Here is a 25978-nt window from a genome sequence, read left to right as displayed (position 1 = left end):
CTGAACCTGTCTCCTTAAGTCTCTCCTTCTCCAGTCTCAATGCCTCTGGTATCTCTGCTTATTCCTTCTGGAGCGGGGCCTTCCAGAGTGTGGGGCAGGACCCCTGGGGTCCCGGGGAGGATGTAGGTGCTCCTAGACACTAAGAATCGCACGAAGGAGAACGTCTCCGTGGGGTGCTAGGGCGTCCTGACGTGGTGAACGCGGGCTCGTGTCCGCGCTGGGCAGAGAGAAGGCGCCCCCGTCGTGGGGCCGGGGCGGCAGCGTCTCTCGTGGGAATCGGATGGTGCCGCTGGGTTTCCGCTGTGCGATTTTGATGCTGCGTGTCTATTTCGGGCAAGTGATGGTGGTTTGCCATATATGGTGGGCGCCTGGGGGACCCTACTGAATGCCGGCCGCGAGGTCCCCAGCCCCAGGTCCCAAGCAGTGCCGGCGGCTGGGAGGCGGGGCCACAGCCTGGGCCCGTCCCACAGCCAGATCCCTAGATGGAGCCCGGGGAGCCTGCTGGCCAGGAAACCCCTCGGAGGGAGGCCCCCTCCCTGCAAACGCCAGCTGGGAATAATGAATTACACTCCGCGAAGGAAAGACGCCCTCCCCTCCCTCTCCTCCTGCCCACGCTCCTCACTGGGGATAACCCTGGTGCCGGTTGGGGGCTCCCCTTCTGGAACTCTCCCCTCGGACTTATTCTCTCCTGGATAACAGGAATAGGGTCATGCATTTGTGTTGTGTCACAGCCTGGTGGTGGGGGGGCGGTTTCGACAACTGTTGAGGTTAGCACACATAGTTTCCTAGTTTTTGTTGCGTACTATCCCATCATGTGGCTGTTCTGTCACTCTCCTAACTGGGCCTCTGTTCCCAGAAATCATGAGATGCCTAGAGGCACCCACACTTAGCCTTGCAGGGGACAGAAGATTAAAGAGGGGACCCAGGCTGTCTGGGCATCTTGGTTTATCCCTGTCGGAGCAGGAAGGCGGCGGAGCTCACAGGGCGATCGCAGGGGGCCACGCCCAGGCGTGGCCATCAAGTTGACCTGAGACTGTCCTCTGAGGTCAAAGCCAGTGCTGCCCAGCCCTACAGAGGGGGAAACCGAGGCTGGAGTGGGAGCAGCCCCTGCCTCTGGCACAGCTGGGATGGCCCCAGGCACACCCCACTGTTCACCTCCAAGGAGGGCTGCTCCGCCAGGAGGCCTCAGTTCCCAATAGTTTTTTTTCTGTGGCCCCAATTTTCCCTTAATATTGATGATGATCATAACGATACCGATAGCAGGTGACATTTTTGGGCGCTTTCTTTGCGCCAGGCACCATCAGCCTTCTGAATGAGTCCCCCCCCATGGCAGAGGAGGTGACTGAGGGCGCTGGAATCACAGATTCAGAGGGTCCACTGTGTCGTCTGGGCTCCGCGGCTTGCTTACCTCCCCGGATGGGCAGCTCACTCCGCCTCCCCTGCCCGCGCGCACGAGCGCGGCACCCGCTTCACGCTCCAAGGCGTCGGCATCCGGGGTGGGCGGGGGTGCGCGCCCCGCGGCGCCAGGCCGGGAGCGGCGGGGAGCCCGCGAGCGCCACCAGCCCCCGCCCGGGCCGCGCCTGAGGCGCCGGGGGCCGCGGGGGCGGGGAGGGGAGGGGCCGGCGGCGGCGGCGGCGCGCGGAGCAGACCGCAGTGCGGCCGGCGCTAGGACCCGCGGGGGCCTCCCAGGCCGCGGCGCCTCCCGCTCCCCCCCACCCCAGTCCTCCCCCCCCCCAAAATGAGGAAACGGAGCAACTTGCTCCAAGTTGTGCAGCCGAGGCCGCCTCGGGGTGCGCAGCCGGCGCGCGGGGGCCCTCCTGGGGGCGAGCGCGGGGCGCGGCCCGGGGGCGCCCCCTGAGCAGGTGAGCGCGGCGGCGGGGATGGGGGGAGAGACCGCGGGGCAGCGGGGGACCAGGAGGGCTCCAGGGGGACCCCGGGCGTGCGCGGACGGGGCCGGTGTGCGCGCGAGGGTGCGCGTCCGGGGCGCGCGGCGGGTACGCGGCCGGGGCGGGCGGTGGCTAGAGGCGACCAGGCGCGGGGTGGGGGTATTTTCTGGCTGCGGGTGTGCGCGTCTGCGAGCCCCCGGGCGTGTGTATCCGCGCGTCCACGTGGAGGATGTGCGCGTGTGGCCGAGATGCGTGTGCGCGGCCCTGCGTGTCGCTCTGCGTGCGCGGGTGGCCCTGTGTCTGGCGCCCAGGTGTTCCAGTGTGGGTCTGTGTGTGCGCTGGGGGAGACAGGTACACAGGTTTCCCGATGTCCGAGCATCTGTGCGTGTGTACACACGTGTGGACGGGGGTGCACACGTGTCTCTAGGGGAACGTGCCTCTGCTTGCACACCCGCGCGGCTGTGGGCACCTCTGTCCACCTGTGTGTGTGCTCGTGTGTACACGGATCAGTATGCGTGCGAGTACACGTGAGGTTGGGGACTTTTGGGGGGCGCATACTGGAGACGCAGACTCACCCCCCCAACCAGCCCCCTGCAGTGGGGTCCATGGGGGAGGCAGGGGTGGAAATGCCGGCACCCCAGCAGCAGTGAGTGAATGTGTGTGTCCCTCCTGGGTTGTGGGGGGGGGCGGATCAGAGAGGCTCAGCTGGCAGCCAGAGGAGCCCAGCAGGGCTGCATGGCCCTCGTCCCCTCGCTCCCCGCCAGGGTCACGGATTCTTGGGAATGACCTTGAATCATCATCCTCTGTTCCCTGCCCTGCCCCTGCCCACTTACCAGAAAAGAGGAAGAAGGAGGCTCGATTAGGTGGCACCAAGCTCCCCACGCACCATGCGGGCTGCTGGGGCCTGAGCCAGACGCTCCCCCCCCCCCCCGCCCCAGCCCGTGGCCACTTGCTCTGTGCCCACCTTGTGCCTCAGTTTCCCTTTGGGGACCATGGCGAGGCGAGGCTCCATGGTGCCCTTCCTGGTGTTCGTGGCTTTGACTTTGCTAAGGAGCTCCCCCCGGTACATACCACCTCCCCACAGGGCCTTGGGGAGCCAGCGCCTGGACCCCCACCCCCGAGGATGCCCGCCGGCTGTCGCCTCCACCTGGCTGGGCTGACAGTGGTAGTGAGGGCGCTGGGGCCCCAGCCCGGCTGGAATCTGAGCTCTCCAGCTGGTCTCTGCTCCTCCCCAGGTGAGGCCTCGCTTCCTCCGCGCCGGGCACCCCCACCCTCCCAGGCAGGATGCCGACGGTGAGCACCCCAGCCTGTCCCCAGCCCTTCTCGACTCAGTCCACACCCGCAGGCCCTCAGCTCCCCGGGGGGCCAGACTCCCACCCGGGGCCCCTTCAGCCAGTGTCTGCCCAGTCTTTCTCGCTCCCTTCGTGTTGACTTTCTCTCGCCTTCTCTCTCTGACCTTGGGTCCTGGGCCCCTGGGTTGGTGACTAATATTGTTCTGCTGGCTGCGCCCTGCCCTCTCTCCTCCTCTCCGTTGTTTACTGTCTCTGTCGCCATCCGATTTGCTGTCTGTCTCTCATCTCCCCGTCGCTCGGTGGCTGGCTGTCTCTTGCTCAATTTCCAGTCCTGTCTCCCTCCTGTCCTCTCCCCCCCGCCCCGCTTGGCCCTCATGCGGCCCTGTGCCCCCCCCCCAGAGGCGCTGGGCCCCGGGCACCCAATGCATCACCAAGTGTGAGCACACGCGCCCCAAGCCGGGAGAGCTGGCCTTCCGCAAGGGCGATGTGGTCACCATCTTGGAGGCCTGCGAGGTGAGCGGTGGCTGGAGGGCCTGGCGCGCTGGGGGACGGGGCTCCGTCAGGACCCCCCACACACACACACCGACCCCTGGCTCCCTCCCTGGTAGAGCAAGAGCTGGTACCGGGCCAAGCACCACGCCAGCGGGCAGGAGGGGCTGCTGGCGGCCGGCGCGCTGCGGGAGCGCGAGGCCCTGTCCGCGGACCCCAAGCTCAGCCTCATGCCGTGAGTGGGGGGGACGCCCCGGGGGCGGGGGGAGGCGGGGGCCCCGGCCAGCCCGGCCCAGCGCGCCCTCCCGCCGCCCGCAGGTGGTTCCACGGGAAGATCTCGGGCCAGGAGGCCGTGCAGCAGCTGCAGCCGCCCGAGGACGGGCTGTTCCTGGTGCGCGAGTCCGTGCGGCACCCCGGCGACTACGTGCTGTGCGTGAGCTTCGGCCGCGACGTCATCCACTACCGCGTGCTGCACCGCGACGGCCACCTGACCATCGACGAGGCCGCCTGCTTCTGCAACCTCATGGATATGGTGGAGGTGCGGCCTCGCGGCTCCGGACCCCCGGAGCTGCGTGCTCCCCAAAGCCGGGATGGAGGGACCCCAGGCCCCGCCCCATCCCGGCAATTGGGTGGACCCGGGACCCCCAGAGCGCATGCTCCCTAATGCGGAGATGGAGGGACCCCAGGCCCCGCCCCTTCCCGGCAATTGTGTGGGCCCTGGACCCCCATAGGCGCGTGCTCCCCAAAGCCGAGATGGAGAGACCCCAGGCCCCGCTCCATCCCGGCAGCTGGGTGCACCTGGGACCCCCAGAGTCACGTGCTTCCCAAAGCGAGATGGAGGGACCCCAGACCCCGCCCCATCCCGGCAGCTGGGTGCACCTGGGACCCCCAGGGCGCATGCTCCTCACTGTGGAGTAGGAGGGGCTAGCCTCCATGGACCACCAACCCTAGAGGTGGTCTGAGTCCTCGGGGTTCCACCTCCAGGGACTGGGGTGGCCCTCTGGGGACCCCTAGGAACCTCCAAGTTGACACGAATCCAGAGACCCCCCCCACCTCCCCAGGATCCTCCTGTTTTCCTCCTCTCCTGCATCCTCTCCGTTTCCATGGAAACGAGCCCAACTCATCCTGCGAGAACCAAACCCCTTTCCTCCCGCCTCCCCAGCTCCGGCCCACCCCACCCAGAGACCCCCTGGGAAGGGGACGGGCTGCAGGGGTTCCCCGCAGCCCGGGGTCGGGCTCACGCGCCTCTGCCCCGCCCCACCCTGCAGCATTACAGCAAAGACAAGGGGGCCATCTGCACGCGGCTCGTGAAACCCAGGAGGAAACAGGGCACCAGGTCGGCGGAGGAGGAGCTGGCCAAGGGTAAGGCGCGCCCTTCCCCGCCCGCGCGGCCCCGGGCGCATGGCCGCGGCCACGTCACCTGAGCCAGAAACCTGCCTCTGAGCCTTGCCTCCCCACCCTCCCACATCCCCTCCATGGCCGGGTTCTAACACCTGTGAAATGTCGCCCCCCACCCCCCACCCCGAGCCTCAAGCCCACCCATCAAACCACCTTTTTCCTGGGGGGGGCGTCCTGCTTCCTCTCCGCCTCTGCCCACAGAGAAATTCCACCCACGTCGCTCCCCCACTTGAAGGAGGGGGGCCCGGCAGCTCCACCGCCTTCCAGAACCTTTTGTTGTGGCTGAGGCGTCTTTCCTGCCTCATCTGCAGGGCCCTTCCTCCATGCCCCCCTGGGCTGTGACTCCTCATTTCCTCTCCTGCCTCTGTGCCATTGTGCATTCTGTTCCCTTCACCTGAAATGCTTGTCCATTCCCCAAGCAGTGAAACCCTCAATACCCGAGGCCCGAAGCAAATGCGGCCTACCATGGCCACCCCTGTCAAACCTGGTGATCGTGGCTGTCTCCTTGGAAGCATGTGTCTCTCCTGGGGAGATCTGGACATCCTGGGGATGGCCCCCCCGGGGGGGAGGCTGGTGTCACCGTGCCTGATCATGCCTAAGGGCTCATGATTTGGAGGGGGGCTTTTGGGGAGGAAGAGGAGGCGGCCCACAGAACCTGCTAGAGGAAGGGAGAACAAGGCGTGCTTGATACTAAAAATCGGGGAGGCCACAGCACAGATGACTTCTTAGAGCACTGGAAGATTCCGGAAGGTTCTGGAAGCTTTACCAGTCTCTGCGTCTGTTGTCTTTTATGCTCTGTGTGTGTCCTTGGGTGGCCAGAGGTAAAGGACTGTCAAGGGAGGAGCTGGCGGGGTATTTGGAGGGACACAGCCTCCAGGTCGAGGAGAGAAGGGCCACCCTGAGCGGTGGTGGGCTCTGTTGCCTTTGACCCCATGACGCCTGGCACCGGGAGTGGGGTGCCTCGCACATGCCCTCGGGCCACTGCTGGGAGCCGTGGCCACTGGATGTGTGCCCACGGCCGGGGCGCTGTGGAGACACCGCCTGGTCTCTCACCAGGTGGAGCCCCCGCCTGGGGGCTGGGGGCCTGTTGCCCTCTGACCGCGTCTTCGCCCCACAGCCGGCTGGTTGCTGAACCTGCAGCATCTGACGCTGGGAGCACAGATCGGCGAGGGCGAGTTTGGAGGTGAGCGGGGCCTGAAGGAAGGTGGGGGGCATGTTCGGGTTTTGGGGTCACAGAGATGAATTCACATCCGTATTTAAGACCCACTTGCTGTGCAGCGGAGGACACACGATGCCTGTCTCTGAGCCTCCGTTTCCCCCTCTATGGAAGGGGGTTAACTCAGCTGTAGTGAGGAGTGAACTACTCTGGCGGGCACCCAGCAAATGCGAGTGATTCCTTCATGCCTCAGGGCTCTTGCACGTGCTGGGCCCTCTGCTTGGAATGCCATTCCCTGGAATCATTATTCTGGAAGCTTCCAGGCCTTAGAGCAGGGGATGGCCGGCTTTCTCTGTAAAGGACCGGAGCGCATGGTAGACAGTCTGTCCCATGTGCTTGCAGCCACAGATGGCAGGTAAACTAATGGGCAGGGCCGTGTGCCAATAAAACTTTATTGACACTGAAATGTGAATTTCGTGTAATTTTCACGTGTCTTGAAATTTTGTTATTCTTTTGATTTTTCAACCATTTAAAAATGTAAAAACCACTCTGAGGTTGTGGGCCTTGCAAAAATCAGTGACAGGACAGGATGTGGCCCGCGGGCCGCAGTTTGCAGACCCCTGGCTTAGATGATTCTCTTTGATCAGGCGTCTTGTAGGGGCGAGGGGGTTTCCGGGCCTGGGAACCGGCAGCTGCGTTGGCGTCCGTGGGGGTCGGTGTGAGGGGTATGTCCGTGCGTCTGTGGGGTCCTGAGCTCGTCCCCACCCCTGCCCGCCCCCAGCCGTCCTGCAGGGCGAGTACCTGGGCCAGAAGGTGGCCGTGAAGAACATCAAGTGTGACGTGACGGCCCAGGCCTTCCTGGACGAGACGGCGGTCATGACGTGAGTCCCAGGGTCGGGGAGGCGTCCTGGGTCGAGGGTCCGGCCGCGCCCTCACCACCCCTGCCGCCCCCAGGAAGATGCAGCACAAGAACCTGGTGCGGCTCCTGGGCGTGATCCTGCACCAGGGGCTCTACATCGTCATGGAGCACGTGAGCAAGGTGGGCGGGGCTCGGTGCGGGCAAGGGGGGGCGGTGGGCGGGGCCTGGGTGCGGGCAAGGGGGCGGTGGGCGGGGCCTGGGTGCGGGCAAGGGGGCGGTGGGCGGGGCCTGGGTGAGGGCAAGGGGCGGGCGGTGGGGGCGGGGCCTCGGTGCGGACAAGGGGCGGGGCGAGGGAGTGGGCGGGGCCCGGGCGGAGGGCGGGTGGCGTGGCCGAGCAGCCTCGAGCCCCGGCCCGTGTGCCCCCACAGGGCAACCTGGTGAACTTCCTACGGACGCGGGGCCGGGCCCTCGTGAACACCCCTCAGCTCCTGCAGTTCTCCCTGTGAGTGGGGCTCCGGGGCTGGGGGGCTTCCAGGGTCACGGGGAAACCGAGGCGCAGAGCCGGGAGCAGCCTGGCCTTGGGAGCTGGCGGCCCGGCCCCGGAGCCCACCTGCGCGGCCCCCTCCCCAGGCACGTGGCCGAGGGCATGGAATACCTGGAGAGCAAGAAGCTGGTGCACCGAGACCTCGCCGCCCGCAACATCCTCGTTTCCGAGGACCTGGTGGCCAAAGTCAGCGACTTCGGCCTGGCCAAGGCCGAGCGGAAGGGGCTGGATTCCAGCCGGCTGCCGGTCAAGTGGACAGCGCCCGAGGCTCTCAAACACGGGGTGAGCCCCCTCGGCCTCTGGGCCCTTGGAGCCCCAGCTCCACTGTGTGACCCTGGGCACCTGTCTTGGCCTCTCTGAACCTCCAGGGGAAGTGGCTCTGCCTCCCTGGTAAGCATTGACCCACACTTGTTCCTTTTAGCCTGGTCTGGCCTCTCCCTTGTGTGACCCTGTCTGGGCCTCAGTTTCCCCACTTCTGAAACAGACTTGGGCCAGGCGCTGAGGACAGGAATAACCGGGCCTGCTCCCTGCACTGAGTCTGAGCCCCTCTTGGTTAGAGGGGACTCGGGGAGGGAAGGTCAACCCCAGGGGACTTCCTGGAGGAAGCAGGAGCTGGAGCAGAAGCCCGGGGTGGCGGGTCCCTCCTCACCCTGGTCTGGGCCCACAGAAGTTCTCCAGCAAGTCGGACGTGTGGAGTTTCGGGGTGCTGCTGTGGGAGGTCTTCTCGTATGGCCGGGCCCCATACCCCAAGATGGTGAGCGGGGTCGGGGCACTGGGTCCTGTGCGGGTGGGGGCCGTGGCCCTGACCCTGGCCCACACCGCGCGCCCTCTGCCCGCAGTCGCTGAAGGAGGTGTCGGAGGCCGTGGAGAAGGGGTACCGCATGGAGCCCCCCGAGGGCTGCCCGGGCCCCGTCCACGCCCTCATGGGCAGCTGCTGGGAGGCCGAGCCCGCCCGCCGGCCGCCCTTCCGCAAACTCGCCGAGAAGCTGGCCCGGGAGCTGCGCAGCGCGGGCGCCTCGGCCCCCACGGGGGGACAGGACGCGGACGGTTCCACCTCACCCCGAGACCAGGAGCCCTGACTCTGCCCAGCCCCAGACGACCCAGAGAGTGGGGGGCACGGCTGGGTGCAGGCCAGGCCCAAGGAGGGTCACGGCTGGCGAGCTGCCCCCCGGCTCACGGCGCAGAGGCCGACCAGCGTGGGGGCTCCGGGCAGCCCGTGGACCCCAGAGCCGGGAGGCGAAGGATCAGCACCTCGATAAAGACTGGTTCCGAGGACTGTGGGTGTCTGAGTCTGTCTGTGCCCCCTGGCGTCTTCTACACCGGGCCCCCCCATCACTCAGCCCTGGGCGACCCGCCTGCTGGGTCATCTGCCCACCGAGGGGTCCACCCAGCGGGGACCTTGCAGCCACCGTGGGGACACAGCTCCCCGGGGACGGAGCCACGAGACCCTCTGGGCCAGAGAGCACAGCCACCGTGGACCCTCTCGCCATCACCCCCGGGTCCCCCACCTCGGTCCCCCTGTGGGTGCCGAATTCAGCGGTGAGGACACTGCCCCGACCCTGGGGACTGTGGGAGAGTGCCAGCGGCCGCGGGGGTCCGTGTCCCCGAGGGTCCGCCGCTGCAGCATCAGCACTGCCTGGGGATGCCCCGTGCGGCCACCCGCGCGTCCTCCAGCTGTCACAGCCCAGCAGCCAGGCCCTGCTCGCCGAGAAATGCCAGCCGAGCGCCTGGCCCAAGGCCCTGGCCCTCTTGTGCGCTCTCACTCGGGGGGCTGGGGCTCCGGGCTTGCACCCCCAGCTTTGGATCCTGACTCGCCCCCCTAGCTGTGTGGCCTGCGGTGACCAACCATCCCGGGCAGACCGGGGGGTTGGTTCCCCTACAGCAGCCTCCTCTGTGATCAGGTGTTTTTTCCTGGGGAGGGGGGTGAGGACCCCAAGGGGTCACACCAGTGGGCTATCAGCCACCCTCCCTCAGTTCGTGTTCCCAACCAGCGTGTAGGATGCCTGGAGCGGCAGGATCCAGGATGCCTCTGGCCAGGGTGGGCGGGGTCCCCACCCCAGGACCCCCCGAGCTGGGGAGGGGACACAGGCCACGGCACGCCCTCCCCTGGCTGACCCACCCCTGCCCCGAGCTGGAGAAACACCCCAAAGTTATGCTGCTGTGTGGTGCCCCCCGAGGCCCCGCCCACCCTCTGGCCTCAGTTTCCCCACCAGCACCTGGAGGGGTTTAGTGGTTCTTCCTGGGGGGACATGAAGGGTGGGAGGCGGGGGCCGGGAGTGGCCTGGCCTCACTAATCCAGCTGAGGGGCTGCCTGTGGCCCGGCCCCGCCCCTAATCCGGCCCTTTAAGCTGACACAGCGTCTGCATCTTCAGCCTCGTCGTCCCGCTAAGTCCCAAAGCCCCGCGCCGAACCCCTCCTTCCCGCTCCTCCTAACCTCCCCCCTCCAGCCCCCCCCCGCCCCCGCCCCGGCCAGTCAGCTAATTGGGGGCTGAGAACAGCAGCGCGTTAGTGGGTTAAAGTGATGGGGCCATTAGGGGCATTATCCTCCCTAGCCACCTGACAGAGGGGGCGGCCCGGGCCCCCGGGAGCGCCTCCCGCCTGGGCTCTGGGTGTCTGGGGCCTCCTCCCGGCTCAGGCGCTCAGCCGTCGGCGCTAAGCCCCCTGCCCGCCCGGCCCCCGCCCTCCCTCCTGGGCCCGTGGGAGCCACAGCCGGCGCCTCCTCCGGGGCCTGGTCGCCCCTTTTCCCTCCACGTGTGAGCCTGTCTCTGTCTCTGTCTCTTTCTCTGTGAGTCTCTTCCTTCAAAGCCGACGTTCCGGAAGGATCTATCTACTTCCTCTCTCACTCGCTCTCGGGTCCATCCGTGGGCCTGGGTCTCCCGCCTCACTGCCGGGACGACCTCCCTCCCGCCCAGCAGCCGTTTCCCGGCCTCGCCTCGCCCCGTCACCCCAGCCCCCTCCTCTCAGGTTTCAGGGCGCCCCTTCCTGAGCCCCAAGGCTCCTTGGATTGGGGGGTTGGCAAGCCAGTCTCGGGGGCTTCCCCTGGAGCCTGCTCTGACTCTCGGGCCACCGCCCCTGTGACAATCCCATGATCCACCCATCCCCAAGACGGGCCCGGGTATCGCCCCTTCCTCCTCTCCAAACTTTCTTCCATAGAATTGCTCTCGGGTCCCCCCTCTCCCCCCGGCCCTGCCATCCCCACGGCCCTGACCTGGCGTCTCCTGGCCTCCCATCTTGCCCACAGTAGATACTCGTCCAAAATGCCATCGGCCTGTGTCCCTCCCCTGCTCCACAACCTCCCATGGCTCCCAGTGGATCCCCCATTCTGACCACTTTCCTTAAGAGAGCAACCCACCCGCGTGCCCCTTCCCTCCCCTGCCTGAGTTTCCTCGCTAGGTTCCTGACCCCCTGAAACTACATTTCCCTTATCAAGTTGCTGTTTGTCTGTCTCCCCAACTAAGGCGTCAGCTCCGAGATTTTTGTGTTTTCTTCGCTGCTGTGAACAGTACCTGGTGTACAGTAAGTGCTCAATAAATATTGACTGAATGAAGAATGAACTTCTATTCACACCTCAAAACCCAGCTAAAATGCCCCCTGCGCCCTGCCCTGCTCAGTGCCCGGGGGGAGCCGACTGGAACTGCCTTCACCTCCTGGGACCTCAGCTTCCGTGCCCTGTTGACACCTGAGAATCTAAGAGGGGCTTTTTCTGGCCCCGGCTCATAAACACAGTCATAGGTGGGCAATCATTAAGCACTCACTGTATACCATTCCCTGTGCGATGCCCTTTCCTTTCAGGAGCTCCCTGAATCCTCGTGAGAGCCCCACGGGGTAAGTTCTGGTGTCGCTGTGTCACAGCTGGGGACACTGAGGCCTGAGGGGAGCCTAGCTGAGGTCCTACGGCGAGGATGGCAGACCCAGGCTGACGGTGTCCCCCCACCCAGAGCCCCAGCCCTCCGCCCGCCCTGCCCTCCCTCTGCGGCTCAGAGCAGCCAGGGCCAGGCGGGAGGGCCCCCGTCAATTAATCACCTCGGGCTAATCCCCCCGCTGACCCGGACCCTCCAGGCTGGCAGGGCCGGCGGGCAGCAGACGCCGCGCTGGGCCCGCTGGGGCCGGAGCCCCGTGGGTACCGGACACCGGGGCTGAGGAGGGGCTGCTGGGGGCGGTAAGCGCCGGGTGGGCGGGTGTGGGTGGGAGGTGGGGGTGCAGAGAGGCCCCCAGGCGGAGAACGCGGGGTAGGGAAGTTCTGTGGGGTCAGCGTCCCAGCCTCCTGCCTTCCTGGGGTCCTGGACACAGAGACAGACGGACAGACAGAGATGTAGGGAGACAGACACAGAAGACTCAGAGAAGAGCGGGGAGTGGGGATAGAGACAGAGAGAGAATCCGAGGTGGACAGAGGCTGGGGAGGCAGAATGGACGCAGGCCCCGGGGGAGGGACAAGCCCCTCCACGTCCTACCCCAGACGCTGCAGGTGTCGGGGGTTCCCCTGACCCCCCCAGCCGGCCGTCCCTCCTGCTGTCTCACTGCCGTCTCTCCTGCTGCCGTCCCACCAGGTGGGGGCGAGGAGGAGCCATGTTCCTAAGCCCGGGAGAGGGGCCGGCGGCTGAGGGCGGGGGGCCAGGGCCGGGCGAGGAGGCCCCCAAGAAGAAGCACCGGAGGAACCGCACCACCTTCACCACTTACCAGCTGCACCAGCTGGAGCGGGCCTTCGAGGCCTCCCACTACCCAGACGTTTACAGCCGCGAGGAGCTGGCCGCCAAGGTGCGCCTCCCCGAGGTGCGCGTGCAGGTGAGGGTGCCCCTCAGCCACCTGGGAGGGGCCCGAGCGGGACAGGGCAGGGAGAGACCGGGAAGGCCTCCCGGAGAAGGGCATGCTGACTGGGGCATTGACATTGGAGTAGGAGTTTGCCAGCTGGAAAGGAGAGAGTGCGTTTTCTAGCATCCAGAACAGCCTGTGCAAAGGTATGCAGGGTTAAACTGGAGGTTTTTCCCTTGAGCTGGGTGGGAGGCGGGTGGAAAGGGGCGCAGAAAACGGAGCTGAGAAAGAGCTCATGAAGGGTCTCGGATGCTGATCTGAGTGGCTTGGACTTCATGCCCGGGGTCGGGAGAGACCAGGGAACCTGAGGGGGCCTGGGCACAGAGAAGGACAGGGAGGGACCGGATTCAGAAAAGACTTGGGGTGATTTGATGGAGGCCAGGGGGCAGGGGTCCATCTCTCCTTGAGGCAGACAACAAAATATGTTGGTGCTGCAGCAAGTGGGAGTCGGGTTAGACAGCGGGCAGAACCCCGCGAGGTGGGAAGGGACGTGAGTGGGGAAGAGCGTGCTGGCCGCTCCCCGCTGGCCCTGAGCCGGGGGCACCCTCTCTTCGCTCCAGGTGTGGTTCCAGAACCGCCGGGCCAAGTGGCGCCGCCAGGAACGTTTGGAGTCAGGCTCGGGGGCCGTGGCAGCCCCGCGGCTCCCCGAGGCCCCAGCCCTGCCGTTTGCCCGCCCTCCGGCCGTGCCCCTGCCCCTGGAGCCCTGGCTGGGCCCCGGGCCCCCGGCCGTGCCCGGCCTCCCGCGCCTCCTGGGCCCGGGCCCCGGGCTGCAGGCGGCCTTCGGGCCGCACGCCTTCGGGCCGGCCTTCTCGGACGGCTTCGCGCTGGAGGAGGCCTCGCTGCGGCTGCTGGCCAAGGAGCACCCGCAGGCTCTGGACAGGGCCTGGCCCCCCGCCTGAGCCCGGTCCACGCGGGTCCCCACCCGCCTCACCCGGCCTGGCAGGGAGACGGGTGTCCAGAGAATGCCTGTAAGGTGGGGCCCTGGCCGACCTCAGTGGAGTCTCTGCCCCCGGGGCCTCAGTCTCCCCGTCTGTCAAGTGGGCGTGTGGGGGGATCCTGAGGTTCTCGGACCGTCACGCTGCGACCAGGAGCCGCTGGGACATTCGTTCTGTGAGTCGACGTGACTGAATTCCTCTGCCGGCTCCTCGTCTCTCGCTCCCGCTCGCCGCGTGCCCCTGGGGCCGGCCCGGGCCCTCACGCAGCCGTGCGAGGCGGGCACGGCCATCAGCCCCACCTTACAGGGAGGGGACGGAGGCCCAGAGGGGGGAAGCCAGTCTCCTGAGGGGGCACAGCCAGTAGGGGCTGGAGCCGCTTTCAGACTCACAGCCCAACCCCGCCACCGCAGGCACGGCGCTCGGTCCCCGCGGGCATGGGAAGCGGTGGGACCCAGGCCGGGCGCTCACAGGGGACTCGCAGGTGGAGACTGGCTGACACCGGGCGAGTACTGCCCGTCCCTGCCCCCTCTACCAACATGTGGCTTCTGTCCTCACCGGCCACAGACCCCGTCACGTCTCCCAGCCCAGCGAGGCCAACCCAGCCATGTCTGCCCAGGCCCATCAGGGCACGAGGGCCGCCCCACCCAGGGCCGGGCTGGGCTCCAGGACACGGAGGCTGTTGGGGGCCAAGGAATGGGGTATGACTGATGCCTGGGGCTGGCCCAGCGCGGGCGCGAGGGGGCATCTCCCTGTGGGGCGCGGCAGCCCCCGTCAGGGCTGGAGTCGGGGGGGGGGGCCCAGGCAGAAGCAGCAAGTGGCCAGCACCCCGTCCCCTCGGGCTCCATCCACGAAGTGACCACAGGCTCACTTCCCATCCTCACACCAGACCCACAGCCACTGGGGCTCATGACTGCTCATCTCCTCTCAGATGGCCCCTCACATGAGCCCCAGGCCCATGGCGTGGGTACACTGCAGCAGCCGGGCCAACCGTTCATCCACCCATCCATCATCCACCCATCCACCTATCCACCCATCCATCTATCCATTCATCTATCCACCCATCATCCATCCATCCACCCACCCATCATCCATCAATCCACCCACCCATCCACCCATCCACCATCATCCACCATCCATCCACCCACCATCCATCCACCCATCCACCCACCCACCCATCCATCCACCCACCCATCATCCATCCATCCATCCACCCATCCGCCATCATCCATCCATCCACCCATCATCCATCCATCCATCATCCATCCATCCACCCACCCATCATCCATCCATCCATCCATCCACCCATCATCCATCCATCCACTCATCATCCATCCATCCACCCATCATCCATCCATCCATCCACCCATCATCCATCCATCCATCCACCCATCATCCATCCATCCATCCACCCATCATCCATCCACCCACCCATCATCCGTCCATCCACCCACCCATCCATCATCCATCCATCCACCCACCCATCCATCATCCATCCATCCACCCACCCATCATCCACCCATCCGCCATCATCCATCCATCCACCCATCATCCATCCATCCACCCACCCATCCATCATCCATCCATCCACCCACCCATCATCCATCCATCCACCCATCATCCATCCATCATCCATCCATCCATCCACCCATCATCCATCCACCCACCCATCATCCATCCATCCACCCACCCATCCATCATCCATCCATCCACCCACCCATCATCCACCCATCCGCCATCATCCATCCATCCACCCATCATCCATCCATCCACCCACCCATCCATCATCCATCCATCCACCCACCCATCATCCATCCATCCACCCATCATCCATCCATTACCCATCCATCCATCATCCATCCATCCATCCACCCACCCATCATCCATCCATCCATCCACCCACCCATCATCCATCCATCCACCCACCCATCATCCATCATCCACGCATCCATCATCCACCCACCCACCATCCATCCATCCATCATCCATCCACCCATCATCCATCATCCACCCACCCATCATCCATCCACCCATCCACCCACCCATCCGTCATCCATCTATCCTTCCATTCATTCATCTGTCTACTCGTCCATCCGTCCATCCATCCACCTACGCACCCATCCAATCCATCCATCCATCCATCCATTCATCCATCCAATATTGGACGTGACGGTGAACAGAGACCCCTATCCAGAGGGAGCTGCCACTCCAGCGGGAGAGAGACAAGAAGCACGATTAAATAAATAAGTAAAACCTAAACGGCCAGCTGGTGGTGAAGTGTTAGGGTGAAAATAAAACCAGGGAGGGCGACCAGGAGTGTGTGGCAGAGTTACAATTTAATAAGTGGTCAGGGGAGGCCTTGTAGACAAGGTGACCTCAGAGCAGAGACCTGGAGATGGAGGGAGCCATGGGGACACCTGGGGGAAGAGTAATCCGACAGAGGGCATAGCCCGTGCAAAGGCCCTGGGGCAGGATCAGGCCTGGTGTGTTGGAGGAGCAGCGAGGAGCCTGTGTGGCTGGAGCAGAGGGAGCGAGGGGGAGAGGGAGGAAGGAGGGCCGGGAGGGGACGGGGCAGGTGGTGCAGGCCTGATGGCCGTGACAACTTTGGTTTCTACCCTGAGAGCCAGGGGGATGCATGAGAGTGTTGGGACTCTCGGCCTGCCCAGGGCGGGCCAGCAGGGCGGGCAGGTGTGCAGTAATCCGCTTGGCAGAGTCCTAAGCGGATGAGGGCTCTCATTTTCCTGGGACCGGGAGGAATTAACCCGGCGCCCAACCTGCACAGGTCCTGGAGGGGCAGTGCCCTGGTCTAGTCCCACCGGGCGGTGCCCGCTCCCCACAAGCACCTACTCAGGAGAGGGCGGGGCTGTGCAGACCCTGGTGAAGGGCCAGCCCCCTGGGACCCTGCCCCCAAACCCCTCCTTCCGGGCTGGGCAGGACAGGAGGGCAGGCGGGAGCCGCGCTTCTCACGTGGGCTGGGGGTCAGGTTCACGGTGCCCACTGCCGGCTCCAGGATGTGGTTCCTGCTGGGGTGCGGGCGGGGGTGGACAGGGGGATGCTCAGAAGCCCCAGGTCCCTGGGCTCAAGTGATTGGCCAGTGAAGAAAGCCCCCATGACCTTGGCAGGAAGGAAGGTCCTTACTGAGCTGGGGTGGGGGTGTCAGCCAGGAGCCCTGAAGCCACCCCTGCCTGGGAACTACCCACTGGAGGTTAAAAGGACTGAGAGAGAGAAAGAGACACACATCCAAATATTGAAACAGCTGGATCCAGCCCTGCCTGAAGCCAGAGCTCCTCCTGGACATCTCAGTCCCCGAGGCTCACAAAGGCTCTTCTGGTTCCGACGGCCTGGGTCAGGTTTGGTTCCCTTGCAACCAAGAGGAGCTTGGCTAGAAAGCCCTCCCCCTCGAGGACGGGCACAGGGGCCTGCGGGGCAGTGGGAGGGGTCCTGGACTCAGAGCGAGCAGCCCAGTTAGGCCTGGAGGCGAAGACGGGCCTGCAGAAGCCCAGCCGGGGGTGGACACCGGGGCCCTGGGCGCCGGGTCTGAGTGCCACCTCCCCGCCGTCGGCCCATCTCAGACGGCACCCACCAAGGCTGGGCCCCAGGGGTCTTTATGGCCCCCCGGGGCCCTGAGGCAGCCTCACCGTGCTGGGCACACGGGGCCCCCTCTGCCCTGGGAAAAGCCTGATTCCTCCAGGCAAAGCGAGTCTCCGTGGGGGCGGGTGGGGAGGGTCCTCGGGGCCGGTCCCGCCCCCGCTAGAACTTCCGCTGCTTGCTCAGCCGGTTGTGACGCCAGATGTTGTGCTTCCGCAGCAGCCGCCAGTACTCCCGCGTCTCGGGGTCCAGCTCCTCCAGCTTCTTGGGGGGGCCCACGTTCATCTGGAACAGCCTGACGGGCGCGGGCGGGAGTCAGGGCGGCCGGCAGCCCCCTCCACCCCCAGGTCCCAGCCCCATGGCGCCGGTATCCGAGGGGGACAGGCCAAGCCCTCTCCTGCCTCCCGGCCGTTGTCCGCCTGTGACGCCCGCTCAGCCACGCGAAGCCCTCCCCAGCTCGGAGGGTCAGATCAGTGGCGTTCATGACCAGCTCTCGGGGCCAAGAGCAAAGTCCTCCCTGAAGCCCCCAGGCCCTGCGGGGGCTGGGCTCCGTCACCCCCCTGCCCAGTCTCCCCTACACCCCACCTTTACTCCCTGCTGTTCCACTGATGAGCCAGCTGCAGTCCTGCCCCAGGGCCTTTGCACTAGCTGTTCCCTCCACCTCTGAAGCTCCTCAGACCTACTCAGGTCTTGATCTGGCATCACCTCCCCAGGGAAGCCCTCCTCGAAACCTCAGATTTGATCGGCCCCCCTGACCCCGTCACTCGCTCTCCGGCTTCCTGGGAGGGTCACCACCACATTCGCCTCCTCATTTGCTTCTTGCATGCCTCCCAGACCAGCCCCACAAACGCAGAGACTTTGGCCTGTTTTGTGCCCTTTTGCATCCCCAGTGCCTAAAACAGGGCCTGGCATAGAGTCGGCACTCAATAAATGTTTGTTTTTAAAAAAAGGGCTTCGTTTTAAGCACTTGCGTGCATCCAGACCCTCTGAGGGGGGTGTGACCCCACTGACAGACGGGACAACTAAGGCCCAGACCGGGGACGGGTGGGTGTCACCATGAGGCTCCACGGACGGCCCACCTCCCCCGGAGGGTGTCCCGATGGCCACTCACCACTCGGGGTACTCCGCGTCGGGCTTCAGGGCCACGTCGGGGCCGGCCTTGTAGATGTTGACGCCCATGGCGTGCGTGGTGAGCTGCACAGGGTCCGTGCACACCTCCGGGTCCTTCAGGGCCTCGCTGACCACGCCGCCTTTGCCGCCTTTCCCCGCCTTGATGACTGCGGGGCGGGGGAGAGTCGTCTCAGCCAGATCCGCCCGGGGGGGCCAGCCTTGCCCTCCTGACCCCTCTGTCCCCGGGGGGCCCTGGACCCTGTCTGCCCCACTCAAAATGATGTCAGGTGGGACACTGATACTCAGAGTGACCAAGTCCTTCTGTGTATATCACGGAGAAAGTGCTGCTATGTGTCTTCAAAGCCTAATATTTGTCCATTCCCTCCTTTCAACAAAGGAGATCAGGCATGGCTGTATCCAGCTCAAATTTAAGTAACCCGGTATTGGTTTTGCTTAAGCGGTTAATACTTAGATGGGCCCTACTGCGTTCTCGAATTTCTGGTGGTGACTTGCCCAAGGTCACACAGTGATTTGGCGGCAGAAACAGGATTGGGATCCAAATTCATGACCTTCTCCAACCGCCTCCAAAAATAAAAAATAAAAAATAAAAGACCCGCGCCTGCGCAGTGAAGAGCGTTTGCTCCACGTAACCCACACCCTCCTCACTGGCCGTTCTGGCTTCACACTGGCGCCTGCGCACTGAGTCCAATCGCGCCCGCGGTTCCCTCAAACTGCGCCTGAGTCTAGCGTAGGCTCGCCCTCTTTACGCTTGCGCACTGATTCTAGGAATCACATCCCCAACCAGCGCCTGCGCACTAGCAACTCCCCAATGTCCCCACCGTGCGTATCTTGGTCCTTCTTAACCCAGCTCACCCGGTCTCTTGGCATAATCCCGTACAAGGAGTCTTCCAGGATCGGCGGGGTCCAGGAGCTCCCTGGCTCGCCAGCCGGCCCAGGTCCGGGTAGCCCCGAAGAAGCGTCTGGCCGCCATAACGCACGCCGCGCGCCTACACGTGCACGTTTCCGAGAGACGTCAGCGGCCAAGGGGTGCTTGGGAGTTGTAGGCTCCTAGAGATTTCTGGGAAATGTAGTATTCCAGCCTTAGGCGTACATTTCTTGTGACTTATTTAAACTTTTATAGGTATCCCCAGTTACTGTATGAGGCGACTTTCAAAGGATGTTTCGTTGACTTCTTGCCCTTCTTCAGTTAGTTACCATTTACTCCAAAGATCACACCTTATACATTCCTGATTCTATTCAATGAGCGATTACTTAAAGCCTAAAAGTAATAAATAGGTCACACATGTTAGACTCATTATATTCTGGCCCTATTGCTAAATATTTAACTAGTTTATCTCTAATCCTTACAGTTAGGAGGTAGGCACTATTATTATCCCCAGTTTACAATCGAAGCCGAGGCTCAGGGAAGTAGAGTTAAGCCAGAACGCGCTATTCGGCCTTTCTACGGTGAGCCAAACCGGAAGTCCGTCTACAATAGAGTCCCCGCGCTGCTTCCGGTGTCCCCGGAGTCGAAAGAGTCCACCTCTCACTCTCCTTTAGTATTTTCCAGTCCCATTTCTCCCATCTGCTATCCCTTGGAAAAATGCCGCAGCCCTAGGAGGCAGGCAGAGATTATGCATCCCACTTTGCAGTTGAGGAAACAGGCCCAGAGGCCAGCCTGGGCTCCCACGCTGCACGCATGGAGGCCCGGGATTCGAACCCGTGTGCGACACCTAGCGCCCGCGCGCGGCGAGGATGGCTGGGAGAACTACATTTCCCAGCAGGCCCCGCGATCGTGCGCATGCCCAGTGGCGCAGGGAAGTGGCGGCGGCTGGGAAGAACAGGGCGAGCCCGGGGCGCCGGGTCCTGCGGCTGCGCGGGCTGGGGTCACCGCGGTTTGGGAAGTGAGTGTGCCCCGCGGGACAGAGCGGGGTCTGGGGCCGGTGTTTGGCGTCAGGGGTCCGAAGTCTTGAGTGTGGGGTCTGCATGAGGACTGCGGTCTTAACTTTTAGCTCTAGGCTCGACTTCGGTCCTTAGGATGGGTTCTGAGGTCCGGGTCTGGGTCTCGGGTCGATCGGGATCGTGGCTTTGGAGGTTCGGAGATAAAGGTCTGCTTTCTGGCGTCTCGGATCTCTGGTATTAAGTCTGGGGTCCTGGGTCTGAAGTCTTGGTCTGGGATCTTGAGTCCGGGGTCTCGGGGACCTGAACCTATGGGGTCTCCACCCCGGGTCCCACGTCGCGCGGGAGGAAGATTCGGGAGAACCAGGGCTGGGGTGAACAGGGTCCGCGGATGGGGAGAGGGCTTGGGTGACGGGTGCCGGGGAATCCTCGGGGTTTGGAGCCTGGGAAGCCACTGCCCTACAGCTGCTCATTCCGTGCCTCAGTTTCCCCATCTGAAAATGGGGATCGTAGCAGACCCTTCCTTGCAGGGTATGGAGGGCTTAAATTATGTGTTCTCTCTTTCAGATGCTAGCCTGAGCCTGGGGTCCAGGCATGGAATTCCTGACGGCCTCCCAGCCCCCTCCAGGGCCTCCGGCCATGGACCTGGAGGAGCCCAGGGATGCCCTTTCCTCTCAGGACCCCACCCCTGACTGCCAGTGGGACCCGCCGCTGGGACACCCCAGCAGCCTGAGTCAGATGGAACTGGACGGGCCGAGTATCCAGGACCTGGTGCAGCAGTTTGAGGCTCTGCCGGGTGATCTAGTGGGCCTGTCCCCGGAGGGACCCCCCTGCCCCCTGCACATTGCCACTGGCCGCGGCCTGGCCCCCCAGGACGTCGCCGATGCCCATGGGCTGCTGTCCGCCGAGGCCGGCCGGGACGACCTGCTGAACCTTTTGCGCTGCGAGGAGTGCTCTCCTTCCTGTTCGTGTTCCGAGGAGCCCCTGGACCCTGCTCCTCACCTTTTGCAGCCCCCCGAGGCCCCGGAGGAGGATCCCGGCCCCCCGGAATGGACAGAGGGAGCGTCTGCCGAGCGACGTGGCAGCAGAAGCTCGAGCAGCTCCCCGGAACCCTGGCTGGAGACTGTGCCTCTGGTGGCTCCTGCAGAGCCACCGGCCAGCGCCCAGGTATAGCCTGTCCTGCCCCGGGGCCTCCTCTGTGCCGGGAGCCGAGCCAGGACTCAGGCCTGCCCCTCTTCTGTCTCCTTCCAGAGCCCCGAGACCCTGGCATCATGCCCTGCCCTCCAGGAGGGTGAGTGTCCTGCCCACCCTGGGCCCAGCGACTTAGGGGTTCAGAACACCCCCATTCAGGCTCCCAGATTTGACAGAGCTTGCCAGTAAGGAGTTGCTTCCAGAGAGGCTGTGAGGTTGGTTTCTAGTAGATTCCAGATGGCCTAGGAGAGTAGAGACAGTCTTGATGATGTTCTAGAAGGAGTCGAGGGTGGTAGGGCAGGTGGCACTTCGGGATTGGTGGCACTCCGTTCTAGAGCAGAGGTTGGCAAATGACCACATCTGGCCCGCCGCCTGTTCTGGTGTGTCCTGTGAGCTGAGGGTGGCTTGTGCGTTTTTAAATGGTTGGAAAAGAATTGAAAAAAAAAGAATACTTCTTGGCACGTAAAAAGGATACACAATTCAAATTTCAGTGTCCACAAATAAAGTTTTATTGGACCACCGTCATGTCCATTCGTTTATGTGTCAAATGTGGCGGCTTTTGTGTTACGACGGCCGGGCTGAGTAGTTGCGACAGAGACCATCTGGCCCCTGAGGACAAACATATTTACTGTTTCACGCTTTGCAGAAAAAGTTTGCCAACCTCTGCTGCCCTAAAGGATTGGAAGAATCAGTTCTGGCCACCTGGAATGTTCTAGAATGTCCCCCCAGACTACCTGAGGCTGTAGGTCAAAGAGCAAGTTCTATGGTTGTGGGAAGGGGAGCTGATCTGGACCTGTAGTTCCAGAAGGTTCTGGACTCATGGGTGGAGCTGTGACTCACCTAGGGAGTTCTAGAACTTGCCATTTTTGCCTGTGGTTCTAGATTAAAGGAACCCGGGTTGATGAGATGATCTGGAATGCTGAACAGAGCTGTCTGGTTCTACTCAGACTAGGAGTTCTAGAACCACGGTGAATGAAACTTATCCACAGTTCTAGAGCAACAAGAGGTGTTCTAGAACTATGGACAGGGCCATCTGATTCTGGAGTAATCAAAGTTCCAGAGCCATGCTATACAATAAGAATATAATGTGAGCCAGATGTGATTTTAAATTTTCTAGTTATCCACATAAAAAATAAAACAGATAAAATTAACTTAACATTTTAACTAATCTAATACATTTAAAATATTTATTTTGACACATGGTATCTTACAATTATCTTACATATTTTTCATACTAAGTCTTCGAAATTCAGTTGCGTTCTGCACGTATAGTCCATCTCAGTCTGGAGTGGTCACATTTCAAGGGCACAGTATCCACCTGTGGCTACCATATTAGCCTAGTTCTAGAACCCCAGAGTGGAGTTGTCTCTTGTTCCAGAATGCTTAGGTCGTGAAGGACAACGGGCAGAGCTGGCTGTGGCTTAAATTCACGTAGAGTGTCCAGAACTGGGGCCTATACTTGTGGTTCTAAACCAAAAAGCAGTGGATACTGGTTAGAACATTCTAGAACTGCTACAGAGCTGTCTTGTTCTAGGTGGCTCAGGGAAATTCTAGAGCCGTGGGGGCAGAGCTCTATGTGATTCTGGGCTGGGTCAGGAGAATTCTAGAACCACCAGCAAGTTGTTTGTTTCTAGACTGTTCAGATAATTCTTAGGAGCACTGGGTGCAGCTGAGGTCATGAACTATTTGAGAATGTTCTAGAACCTTAGGAAGAGCTACCCGATGCTGTCATGATTAAGAAGCTCTAGAATCACGGAGTGGAAAAGTCTATAATTCTGGAGTGATGTACGTTTCCGTAACCCCTGGCAGAGTCCTGTGGTTTGACACCTGTCAGGGAGTTCTAGAATCGTGGATCGGAGCCATCTGGGGTTCTGGACAGTGTGAGAGTTTTAGAGACGAGGACAGTTACCTCTTTCTACTCTGCTTGAGCAGTTCTGTGACCATGGAGTCAAGTTGCCTGTGTTCCTGGGCTGATTAGAGAGAATTCTAGAAAAATGAGTTGAGTTGACTAGTCCTAGATTGATGAGAATTCCAGAACCACCCAGTGGAGTTGACTACAGTTCTATAACGGCCTGTTTTAGAAACGAGAGTGGGGCCGTCTGGTTCTGGCCTGATCGCGGAATTCTAGAAACACGGGGTGGAGGTGCCTGTGAGCACTGGAGCTGTGTCTGGATCTGGCCGTGGTTCTGGACTCGCAGAAGCTCTCCAAACTGGGTCCTCTGCCTGGGGGTCCTTGAGCCGTGGACAGAGGCGGCTCTAGAGTGATGGAGGGTTCTAGATCTGTGAGGCCCGAGCCTCTGCTCTGCGGCTCTGGCTCACGGGACGCTGGGACAGTGTGTGGCCCCGTGCGGCTCAGGAGCTCCGACCCGTGGGGTAGAGCTCGGTGCTTCCAGATGGCTCAGGGAGCGGGGCCCCGGGCTGACCGTCGTCCGCCGTCGCCTCAGTGCCCGGGCCGTGTGACCACGAAGACCTCCTGGACGGCGTCATGTTCGGGGCCAAGTACCTGGGCTCCACGCAGCTGCTGTCGGAGCGCAGCCCGCCGCCCAGCGCGCGCAGGGCGCAGGCGCAGGAGGCGGTGGAGCGCGTCCAGGTGAGGCGGGCGCGCGGGCCGGGGCGCGGGGGGCGCGGGGGGGGGGCCCAGCCCACCTGCCGGTCGCCCGCAGGCCCCCGACGGGGAGAGCCAGCCCATGACGGAGGTGGAGCTCTTCGTCTCCACCCGGCGGGTCAAGGTCCTGACGGCCGACGCGCAGGTAGGGGGGCCCGGCCGCGGGGGGACGGGGGGGACGGGGGCTGCAGCCGCCCAGCGCGCCCTTCCGCCGCAGGAGGCGCTGATGGACCACAGCCTGCGGAGCGTCTGCTACGTCGCCGACGTCGGCCGCGTGCTCGTGCTCATGGCGCGGCGAGGGCGCGCCCGGCGCGCGGCCCCCTCGGCGCGCGGCCCCCCGCTCTGCAGGATGATCTGCCACGTCTTCCACTGCCAGGACGTGAGCGCGGGCTCCGGGGGTCCCGGGGACGCGGGGGTCGGGCCGGGTAGTCCGGTCCCTCCAGGGGGAATAAGACTGGGGGGGCCCCCCCGTCTCTCCCCCTGTGGACCCCCAAGACGGCGGCTGGTTTCCCGGGTCTGTGGCTCCTGGGGATCAGAGGGCTCAGCTCTGAGGCTGTCGGGGGGCTGGCCCAGGGGAGGGGGAGGGGGCGGGGCGGGGCGGGGCGGGCCCCCCCGGAGAGACTGCGCGTCCCGCAGGCCCAGCTCATCGCTCAGGCCATCGGCCAGGCCTTCGCCGTGGCCTACAGCCAGTTCCTGCGGGACAGCGGCCTCGACCCCAGCCGGGCCGCCCCGCAGAGCCAGGCCGCGGGCCCGGGCCACCTCCACAACGGGGACCTGGACCACTTCTCCAACAGCGACAACTGCAGGGAGGTGAGCGGCCGGCCCCCACGCCGGCCCCCGCCGAGCGGCCCTCGGGCCCACCTGTGTGCCCCCGGGGGGGTAAATGGACCCCGCGCCCGCCCGCGTCCCCCCCGGGGTGCATGGACCCCGTGCCCCCGCCCACCCGCGTCCCCCCGGGGTGCGGGGACCCATGGCCGCCGTGTCCCCCAGGTGTGCATCGAGAAGCGCCGGGGCGAGGGCCTGGGCGTGGCGCTGGTGGAGTCGGGCTGGGGGTCCCTGCTGCCCACGGCCGTGATCGCCAACCTGCTGCACGGCGGCCCGGCCGAGCGCTCCGGGGCCCTCAGCATCGGGGACCGCCTGACCGCCATCAACGGGAACAGCCTGGTGGGGCTGCCCCTGGCCGCCTGCCAGGCCGCCGTCCGCGTGAGTCCGCCGGGGGCCGCCCCGGGCCCCAGATGGCCGGCCGCCTCCCCACGCTCCCGTGGAGGTCTTCCTGGCCAGAAGGGCCGGTGTGGAACAGAGTCCCACCCGCGCGTGCACTTAGGGGAAACTGAGGCCCAGGGATGGGGTGGGCCTGGCCGGGTCGGGACAGGTCAGACAGGGTCCACGCAGCGTGTAACTGAAGGTGTCCAACCTTTCCTGGTGGATGCTTTTAGAAACTTGCTTTTGACCACAAGGAAACTGAGGCCCAGGGAGGGGCGGGGTCACACAGTTCTCACCCCGAGGCCACCCGCTCGAGGCTGCTCTGAACCGCTTCTCAAGGGGACTTCCAGAATCCAGACCTCCGTCTTACGGGAGGGTAAACTGAGGCCAGCTAGGCCAGCAGCCCCGTCCCTCCCGCAGGAGGTGAAGTCGCAGACGCTGGTGACTCTCAGCATCGTCCACTGCCCGCCGGTGACCACAGCCATCATCCGCCGGCCGCACGCCCGCGAGCAGCTGGGCTTCTGCGTGGAGGACGGCATCGTGAGGCCCGGGGGACCAGGGGGCCGGCGGGCCGAGGGGGTGGCCCTGAGCACAGCCCCTGAGCAGCCAGCCCGCCCTGTCCCCCCAGATCTGCAGCCTGCTCCGCGGGGGCATCGCCGAGCGTGGGGGCGTCCGCGTGGGCCACCGCATCATCGAGATCAACGGGCAGAGCGTGGTGGCCACGCCGCACGCCCGCATCATCGAGCTGCTCACCGAGGCCCACGTCGAGGTGCGGGCCGCCGGGGGGCTGGGGGGGGGCCCTCCCGCTGCCAGGCCCGGCCTGAGCTGCCCCCTCTCCCCCCAGGTCCACATCAAGACCATGCCGGCTGCCACCTACCGTCTGCTCACGGGCCAGGAGCAGCCCGTGTACCTCTGACGGCCGCCGTCGCCCCGCCGCCGTGCCTTAGCCCCCCGGCTCTGGAACTTTCTGCGGCCGGCTGGGGCCCCAAGGATTCTCAGCCCTCTGTTATTTTCTGT

General features: G+C 64.1%; 4 protein-coding genes across 5 annotated transcripts; 3 read left to right on the top strand and 1 right to left on the bottom strand.

Moving 5' to 3' along the window:
• The first annotated feature begins 1713 nt into the window (after positions 1 to 1713).
• On the top strand, positions 1714 to 9319 carry MATK (megakaryocyte-associated tyrosine kinase). 2 transcript variants are annotated; one of them, XM_058537696.1, is made up of 13 exons: positions 1714 to 1862; positions 3122 to 3179; positions 3578 to 3691; positions 3787 to 3902; positions 3986 to 4205; positions 4936 to 5029; positions 6183 to 6248; positions 7003 to 7102; positions 7176 to 7260; positions 7509 to 7582; positions 7711 to 7906; positions 8292 to 8378; positions 8464 to 9319. In XM_058537696.1, the coding sequence occupies exons 2-13, from the start codon at positions 3171 to 3173 to the stop codon at positions 8701 to 8703; spliced, it is 1401 nt and encodes a 466-aa protein (XP_058393679.1). In that variant the 5' UTR covers positions 1714 to 1862; positions 3122 to 3170; the 3' UTR covers positions 8704 to 9319. The 2 variants fall into 2 exon arrangements, with proteins under 2 accessions (XP_058393679.1, XP_058393680.1); XM_058537697.1 differs by lacking the exon at positions 1714 to 1862 and having other exon boundaries at positions 3105 to 3179.
• Positions 9320 to 12190: 2871 nt separating this feature from the next.
• On the top strand, positions 12191 to 13332 carry RAX2 (retina and anterior neural fold homeobox 2). The gene is made up of 2 exons (XM_058537664.1): positions 12191 to 12406; positions 12994 to 13332. Exons 1-2 carry the CDS (start codon positions 12191 to 12193, stop codon positions 13330 to 13332), a joined length of 555 nt encoding a protein of 184 aa, XP_058393647.1.
• Positions 13333 to 15682: 2350 nt separating this feature from the next.
• On the bottom strand, positions 15683 to 19452 carry MRPL54 (mitochondrial ribosomal protein L54). Its single transcript, XM_058537723.1, has 3 exons — positions 18937 to 19452; positions 18065 to 18230; positions 15683 to 17248 (listed from the first exon to the last, which is right to left on the bottom strand). Exons 1-3 carry the CDS (start codon positions 19052 to 19054, stop codon positions 17116 to 17118), a joined length of 417 nt encoding a protein of 138 aa, XP_058393706.1. The 5' UTR covers positions 19055 to 19452; the 3' UTR covers positions 15683 to 17115.
• Positions 19453 to 19858: 406 nt separating this feature from the next.
• APBA3 (amyloid beta precursor protein binding family A member 3) lies at positions 19859 to 25954 on the top strand. Its single transcript, XM_058537565.1, has 11 exons — positions 19859 to 19967; positions 20530 to 21129; positions 21214 to 21253; positions 23598 to 23743; positions 23817 to 23903; positions 23976 to 24137; positions 24395 to 24568; positions 24749 to 24961; positions 25382 to 25501; positions 25590 to 25730; positions 25806 to 25954. Exons 2-11 carry the CDS (start codon positions 20557 to 20559, stop codon positions 25875 to 25877), a joined length of 1728 nt encoding a protein of 575 aa, XP_058393548.1. The 5' UTR covers positions 19859 to 19967; positions 20530 to 20556; the 3' UTR covers positions 25878 to 25954.
• Positions 25955 to 25978: the final 24 nt, after the last annotated feature.

This window comes from Diceros bicornis, unplaced genomic scaffold (assembly GCF_020826845.1).
Source record: "Diceros bicornis minor isolate mBicDic1 unplaced genomic scaffold, mDicBic1.mat.cur scaffold_67_ctg1, whole genome shotgun sequence".
Lineage (NCBI taxonomy): Eukaryota > Metazoa > Chordata > Mammalia > Perissodactyla > Rhinocerotidae > Diceros > Diceros bicornis.
The sequence above is the reverse complement of the archived record's forward strand: the minus strand, read 5'-3'. Positions and strand labels throughout refer to the sequence as shown.

Coding starts and splice junctions, on each gene's coding strand:
- MATK (XM_058537696.1), top strand. Junction 7,103..7,175: donor GACGAGACGGCGGTCATGAC/GTGAGTCCCAGG, acceptor TGCCGCCCCCAG/GAAGATGCAGCACAAGAACC. Junction 7,907..8,291: donor CCGAGGCTCTCAAACACGGG/GTGAGCCCCCTC, acceptor CTGGGCCCACAG/AAGTTCTCCAGCAAGTCGGA.
- RAX2 (XM_058537664.1), top strand. CDS start 12,191: ATGTTCCTAAGCCCGGGAGAGGGGCCGGCGGCTGAGGGCGGGGGGCCA. Junction 12,407..12,993: donor TCCCCGAGGTGCGCGTGCAG/GTGAGGGTGCCC, acceptor TCTTCGCTCCAG/GTGTGGTTCCAGAACCGCCG.
- MRPL54 (XM_058537723.1), bottom strand. CDS start 19,054: ATGGCGGCCAGACGCTTCTTCGGGGCTACCCGGACCTGGGCCGGCTGG. Junction 18,231..18,936: donor GGATTATGCCAAGAGACCGG/GTGAGCTGGGTT, acceptor CCCGCCCCGCAG/TCATCAAGGCGGGGAAAGGC. Junction 17,249..18,064: donor GACGCGGAGTACCCCGAGTG/GTGAGTGGCCAT, acceptor CGCGCCCGTCAG/GCTGTTCCAGATGAACGTGG.
- APBA3 (XM_058537565.1), top strand. CDS start 20,557: ATGGAATTCCTGACGGCCTCCCAGCCCCCTCCAGGGCCTCCGGCCATG. Junction 23,744..23,816: donor AGGCGGTGGAGCGCGTCCAG/GTGAGGCGGGCG, acceptor GGTCGCCCGCAG/GCCCCCGACGGGGAGAGCCA. Junction 24,962..25,381: donor CCTGCCAGGCCGCCGTCCGC/GTGAGTCCGCCG, acceptor TCCCTCCCGCAG/GAGGTGAAGTCGCAGACGCT.